The sequence below is a fragment of the Zingiber officinale genome, chromosome 5B (genome assembly GCF_018446385.1).
Source record: "Zingiber officinale cultivar Zhangliang chromosome 5B, Zo_v1.1, whole genome shotgun sequence".
In the NCBI taxonomy this organism is placed as follows: Eukaryota; Viridiplantae; Streptophyta; class Magnoliopsida; order Zingiberales; family Zingiberaceae; genus Zingiber; species Zingiber officinale.
This window is the reverse complement of record NC_055995.1, coordinates 132,812,258-132,819,306: the sequence shown is the minus strand read 5'-3', so window position 1 is coordinate 132,819,306 and position 7,049 is coordinate 132,812,258. Positions and strand designations below refer to the sequence as shown.

At 37.5% G+C, this 7,049-nt stretch overlaps 1 protein-coding gene across 4 annotated transcripts; it reads right to left on the bottom strand.

The window, feature by feature from the left end:
- Positions 1 to 1,290: 1,290 nt before the first annotated feature.
- Positions 1,291 to 6,303, bottom strand: LOC121986078. Of its 4 annotated transcripts, XR_006113337.1 has the most exons (7): positions 6,073 to 6,282; positions 5,764 to 5,997; positions 3,483 to 3,802; positions 3,250 to 3,375; positions 3,025 to 3,173; positions 2,720 to 2,963; positions 1,291 to 2,636 (listed from the first exon to the last, which is right to left on the bottom strand). XR_006113337.1 is itself a non-coding variant. In XM_042539877.1 (3 exons), the coding sequence occupies exons 1-3, from the start codon at positions 6,102 to 6,104 to the stop codon at positions 5,594 to 5,596; spliced, it is 354 nt and encodes a 117-aa protein (XP_042395811.1). In that variant the 5' UTR covers positions 6,105 to 6,303; the 3' UTR covers positions 5,392 to 5,593. The 4 variants fall into 4 exon arrangements, 1 of the variants encoding a protein (XP_042395811.1); XR_006113336.1 differs by having other exon boundaries at positions 1,291 to 2,963; positions 6,073 to 6,281; XR_006113338.1 differs by having other exon boundaries at positions 1,291 to 2,963; positions 3,058 to 3,173; positions 6,073 to 6,281.
- Positions 6,304 to 7,049: the final 746 nt, after the last annotated feature.

Here is a 7,049-nt window from a genome sequence, read left to right as displayed (position 1 = left end):
CTTCTTCTTGTAGATGTTGTAGAGTGTCTCTGAGTTTTACTGGTAGTTATGGAGTATCTCTGAGTTTTACTAGTAGGTGGGATTAGTGCATGAACTTAATTTTGGTCGTTCAAAGTACTTGCAGATGTTGTAAATTTATCGGTAATAAAGAAAGAAAATATATCTATGGTAGTACTGTGAAATGAAAGTTTTTTTCTTCATATGAACTCTAAACAAAGTAGTGCAACATTCATGTTATGAATTGTCAACTATTATATGAGGTAGTATCATGTGTTGTTAGATTTCCAGTCGATTTTGAACAGATGAATTTACCTTCGAATTGACTGCTCCTTTTGATCGATCTTTATGATGTGATGTAGTATCATGTGTTTTGGTTGGTTTTTAATACATGTAGGTGAAGAAAGTATAATGGAAGAAGGAAAAATTGATTCAAATGAGATAAAGGATAACAATGACCATGCAGATCAAGACTCATCTCCATTTAGTGTAAATGAAGTCAAGCTTCCTGAGATTGGAATGACATTTTCATTTGAAGAAGAAGTTCATTGCTTTTATAATTCTTATGCTTAGAATGTTGGTTTTGGTATTTGCAAATTAGGTGGTAGAAATGGAGATGATGGAAAGCAAAAATATTTCTCTATTGGATGTGTTAAAAATGGTAGGAAAGTATCTCAAGCAAAAAATGTTTTATAACCTCGACCTTCTTCTAAGACGAATTACAGAGCTAAGATTAATGTTGCTATTTAAAATGATCAGAACTTTGTGATAACTAGTGTATGTCTTGAACATAATCATATCTTGAGCCTTGGAAAGTCATGACATTTTAAATGTAATAAAGTATTGGATTCAGCTTCAAAGATAAACTTGGTATTAAATGATCAAGCTAGAATAATCTTAAGTAAAAGTTTTCAATCTTTTGTAGTTGAGGCGGTAGGCTATGAGAATTTGGTATTTGATGAGAGAAAGTGTATAAATTATATTTCAGAAGACAAATAAATCATTTCTCTTCCAAATTTATCATATAGACAAATAAAAAAAATCTTCTACCTTCAAAATTAATTAAGCATAACCTAATCAAGCAAACCGTCCCTGAATTATAAAAACAATTCCATCCAACTTAAAATCAATATTAATCATCTCACACAAATAAGCACCCCTTAACGATTGTAGCAGTTTTTATGACAAGCACATTCTTCGTTGGTAATAAAAGCAAGCATAAGCACTCATGCTCACTTAAACAAAACAAACCACAATATAGTTGGTAATAAAACCATAACTTAAGCATAAGAATTTACTTGATAATATAATCATTTACAAAAGGCATGCAGCAAGCACAGTGATAAGCACTCGTGCGTAGTCAAACAAAACAAACCATTGTTCATGGAGGCAACACCTTTTGCCCTGAGATTAAATTTACAGCCAACAAGCTACCATTTAATGCAGTATTCACCACGAGGCATACAAGAAATTTGCTTCAGACAAAACAAGATTAGACAAGCAAGATCACACAAGGTAGTTATGGAATTTGCTGTTGCTTTGAAACTTGCTACAGTTGATTGTAACTTTTTTCAACTTCATAGATGCTCATTTCCAATTTAGATATCTAAGCATTATTGAGGCTCTTTTGCAAAATTGCTGAATCTTTAGTCTTATGGGCACTAGTTAGATTTTGTTCAAGTTACAAGATGGTTTTTCCAACTAAGTAATGGATGACTGAAGCCTATCAATGTCGGCCTTTTTCTCTGCAATCCTTGCTTCAATTGATGTCTTTCTAGTCTCAAATTGTCTCTGATTGTAATGTGTCAAGCAGCTTTTAGAGCCAAGAACGTAATTGACTGACATCAACTTCATTCTCCTCCAGGAAGGCTAGCGCTCTCATCCTCTCCTCAAAAGTATATTGAACATCATCAATATGTAACAGTTTTATATTGGTCACTAAGTTGGCAAAAGACAACATAAGACCTATAGCCATCCCTTCTCGAAATTCCATAGCATACTTCTCCAGTAAGCAAAAATGAGGATTTTGTGGCATCAACTGGAATACCTTCATCGACTCTATTGATTGCCACATTGCTGAAGTCCTTGAAAATTGCAACAATGTTTCACTTTCTAGTGGCTCACTAGGGTGGGGAACTATTAGGACTCCCTCATTGTCAATGGTAGTCCCCATTGGTGTTTCTCTTTGATGGATTTCAGCAAGAACTTCCCCTACCTTTGAAGGTACACTCGGGCCTCGAATGCAACATTTTGCACTGTCCGTAGTCTCATAAGAATACAAGACACTGGATTCACATATGATCTTGAGGCAATGTCCAACAAAGATTGCAAGGATTGACAGGTCACAATTTGTTGTGAAATTGCTTCACCTTCACAAGAAGATACAGTTTGGTCACGACCAGATGCGGCTTGCTCCATTCTGGAATGGTAACGAGTGGGTCTTTGATTTTCAGGTGTGACTTTCGCTTTTAAGCTACCATCCTAATAGCTACCCTTGACTTTCTCTGGTCAGTTGTGACTACCAGATGCGACCTTGACTTTCACTGTTCAGTTGATAACCCATTTACTCCTGTCAAACCAACAAGTGCATTTCTTAATGATGCCAAGTCTACAAGATCCATGACCTCTTCCACAAACATCTGCAAGAAATAGCTTGAGATAATCTTTAGGTGAATCAACTTAAGTAACGTAAGCTTGGGACCATCCTTTTTAGCTGACAAACCTTCCTTGTTGCAGAATCAACATCAGCAGATGATCGAAGCAATGCAGAATAAACAAGAGATTGAGATGGTGATATTTCCTTCTATGTAGCCACCTGTTTTTCTCCCAGCCAACACATCCATCAATGTTGCCTTTCCACCACCACTGATGCCCATTAGTGCTGTAAGTACTCCTGGCTTTAAACATCCACTTATACCCTTGAGGCGCATCAAACAATTTTCTTCCGCACCTTGACTTTTCATTTCCTGTGCAAGGCACAAGGGTAAGATACAAGTGTTAAATAAGGTATATGTATTTGTATCGTACATAAGGATATATTATTATCTGCGGCATGCCCACATAGTATCGTATGTTGTGAAAGGTAATGGAAAGCAGAGTGAAGGGGAGGATCATGCCCTTCTTATTTATATCACTAGATGTTTCATTTGTGCTATCTTCCCTCATAATTCCATCAGCTGTAAATCAAGTTTCCAGTCAATAAAATTGTCAAAATGAGAAATTAAGTTTGTATTTCATAAATATAATATATACCCTTGGATGAAGAGGGTGGACTAGATTTCTTCCCTCTAGATAATTGGTCCAACACTTCACCAATTAGATTGGTATGTTTTTCCTTTTAAGTCTCCTCAGATATAGGTGGATGAAATTTGACAAATGCTGCAAGGAGAGATACGAGCTGAATAGCAATCGAATTTACAACATGAAGTCATAAACTTCTGGATGATGCATTTCCTAATAAGTTAAAAAAAAAAAAGTGCACTCACGTTTGAGAAATGTAAGAGCCATTGTGAAAAGAGCATTGAACAGAAGTACGTAACCAACCAAGGCCCCCAAACTGATCCAATACCATTTTGCTTCAGGGGAAATTCCCTGTGCCCTCAAAACACATACTCCTAGAGAAGGCTCTGTTTGGTTCCAAATCTGCGAAACTCTTAAATTTTACTTGCTGATACTTGATTCCACAAAAGAAATGTTCTCACATAACTCCAACTGTGACCCAATAATTCATTCACTGAAATTGCATTTTGTGCATACATAAGAGGTGAGATCCAATAACCCCATATCCACCATTTCTTCACATCATCTGCAAAGGAGTTTTGTATCATCAGATTGTGAAGGTAAATAAGACGTCAATGTTTTGTTTTGCAGATCAATCATACTATTCTACTTGCAGAGCAAGATGGTATAGGCAAGTAATTGTGACTTCGTGAAATAATAAAACCACCTAGCAGAAGGCAAATTAGTAGAGCAAAAGACCCAAAGGTATTTGCACCTATCATGCTTCTACCCAACGCCCCATTTCAGGTGTGACTAACAGGTGATGCATTTAGTTGATAACTACATGATGCATTGTTAACTTCTTGACTTTCATTAGCAGCTCCACCATTTACATCTGGAAGTTGATGTTGATAGAGAGGCTTGTTTGGTAAGACATAAGCTGGTAATATTCGCTTAGAGTGATGCTACTCCCTTGAGGAATTTTTTTCTATTATTTTCATTGAAGTGCATTAGTCAAGTTCAGTCGTATACGTCGAAGGGCAGTCGATAAGTAAATTACATTCCGGTGTATTGTTGTATTCTGGTAACATGGTCGTCATGTCTTTGCAAGGTTGTAAAGACTCAAGGAAAGTCAACTTAACAGAGTCAGATTCACGTGCATGTTCACCCCCATCACTTGAAATGGATAAATAAATAGGAGAGCATCTTTCGCCAGTTTGTGATTTCCATTTACTACCAGTCGATCTTGATCGCATTCTTTTGTCAGTTTGTGGTTTCTATTTACTACAGGTAGATCTTGATCGCAATCTTTTGGTAAACTTTTAAAATATGAAGATGTTCATAATTAACAACCAAGGGTTCCTAAAAAACTACATATTAACTTTATTATGTGTTAATTCATGAAAAATTCCAACTTCCGTAAGCACTTATTCCATGTGCCTAAGTTTACTTCTGTAGGGTTATTAAAATACTAGCCTTCCAGCTTTCTTTAGGAACAAGAAGCTAACTAACAATAAGTAAAATAGTGAAAAATTCGGAACAAGTTCAAGTATTGACCTAGCAATGTCGAGATTAACTTAACAAGATTTAATCCTACACCAGCAACAAGCATAGAAGAGATTAACAATGAAAGAATTTATTTGAAAATGTTAGTCATATGTAATATATTAACTAGACCATGCGTAGCTATTAGCATGGTAGCTTGAAAGCGAAAGTCACACCTGAAAATCAAAGACCCACTCGTTACCATTCTAAAATGGAGAAGGTCACATTTGGTTGTAACTAAATTGTATCTTCTTGTCAAGGTGAGGCAATTTCACAACAAATTGTGACCCGATAATCCTTGAAATCTTTCCTGGTGCGATCTTTGACAGACATTGCCTCAAGCTCATATGCAACTCCAGTATCTTATAAGATCACGAACAGTGCAAAATGTTGCACTCAAGACCGAGTGTACCTTCAAAGGTAGGGGAAGTTCTTGCTGAAATCCATCAAAGAGAAACACCCCTGGGGACTACCATTGATAATGAGGGAGTTCTAATAGTTCCCCACCCTAGTGAGCCACCAGAAAGTGAAATTTTGTTGCAATTTTCAATGACTTCAGCAATGTGAAAATCAATAGAGTTATTCTAGTTAATGCCACAAAATCCTCATTTTTGCTTACTGGAGCAGTATGCTATGGAATTTCGAGAAGGGATGGCTATAGGTCTTATATTGCCTTTTGCCAATTTAGTGACCAATATAAAACAGTTACATATTGATGATGCTCAATATACTTTGAGCATCAGTGAGATTGAAAAAAGTTACAATGCAACTTTCAGAGTAACAGTAAGTTCCATAACTACTTTGTGTGATCTTGCTTTTGTCTAATCCTGTTTTATTTGAAGTTTCTGGTATGCCTCGTGATGAATGCTGCATCAAATGTCAATTTGTGGTCTGTAAATTTAGTCTCAGTGCAAAAGGTGCTGCATTCATGAACAATGATCCCTATAGCTGACTTGTTGAGAAATAGAATGATTTAACCTTTGTGGAAGCAAGAAGGTCTACCTGTTGAGCCGCGAGGACCCAATCGCCGCTTCTCCAATGGAGCTGAGGCCAGAGGAAGAACGCCTATGGAGGACGGGCCAGGGAAGAAGGCCGCCACGACGCTGGACCACACTAGATGTGGAAAGTGGGATGGGAAGGTTATCGTCGTCGACTAGCTTCGTAGCGGCGACGGCGCGGCTTGTGGCGGACCAACCAAACCCCAAGAAACGCTCGGCCCAAGAAACGATTTTGGCCCTAGAAAAGATTTTGGCCTCAAATTGATTTCAAGACACATACAGCAAATAGAGACGAAGTAGGAGAGAAGCTTACCTCGACTTCTCTTGCTTCTGAAAATTTCTCATGAGCAACAAGTGGAAGGCCACTTTTTCTTCTATTGATACATGAAATTATAGTCTTACATATATTATCAAGTACCAAATTGGATCATGCAACCCTTGAGTAAACACTAAAAGAATGTTAGATGATTAGATCAATCCTTTGAGTCTGCTTCTCCAAGAACCATTTTGCTTGCTGATTTTCCTGCAAGTTGCTCCCCAAATTTAGGGTGATATGCATAGGCGTAGGCGCGTAGCTACGTTAGGACCAGTGGTGCGATCACACCCCCGGAATTTGAAAAAAAAAAAACTTGGGAAAAGATTTTATAAGGACCTAATTATAAATTTTATAGACTTTTTTGCAAAATTAGAATAAAAGCCCACCAACCGAACTTCTCTTTCTTGAGCCGAATTTTTTTATTCTCTTTACCGTGTTTTCTTCTTCCACCTCTAATCCCCTTCTTATTTTATTACCCTAACTCTAATTTAATCATCAAAATCCTCCCCATTGTTATCATTGCCAACCATGTCACTATCATCCTACATTATTATTGCCAACGTCATCATTTATTGCTAGAACCGCCATCGTCACTTTGTCGATGCTCCACAACAAACGTCTTTTGATTGAGGTGAATTTTTCTAATTTAGTCTATTTTAATTAAGAATTTAAGTATTGGAAAAACACATAGTATTAAATTTTTAGATATTGATATGTTTGTTGGCTAGTCAAATATATCTGATCCTGTCCGAAAGCTGAATCAACGGACGCTGGGCACGTGGCGCTCTCCGAGTCGCTAACGTAGATCTCCGATTGGTCGTGCGAACCTCCGGCGAACCTGCACAGAAGTCGGGCTGGGAAGGGGTTCCCAGCGGCGACCCTCCGACGCTCAAGTCAGGTAAGCAAACGAAGAAGAAGTGGCTCCCAAAAATATTGTCCAAAACATAACTCAGGCGAAGGGTGGGGACCTTTAT

Bases quoted from the DNA above. Each gene is read 5' to 3' on its own strand.
- LOC121986078 (XM_042539877.1), bottom strand. From the start codon at position 6,104: ATGAGAAATTTTCAGAAGCAAGAGAAGTCGAG. The intron at 5,998-6,072 runs GTAAGCTTCTCT...AATCTTTTCTAG, and splicing joins CAGAAGCAAGAGAAGTCGAG to GGCCAAAATCGTTTCTTGGG. The intron at 5,682-5,763 runs GTAGACCTTCTT...TCATGAATGCAG, and splicing joins GGGTCCTCGCGGCTCAACAG to CACCTTTTGCACTGAGACTA.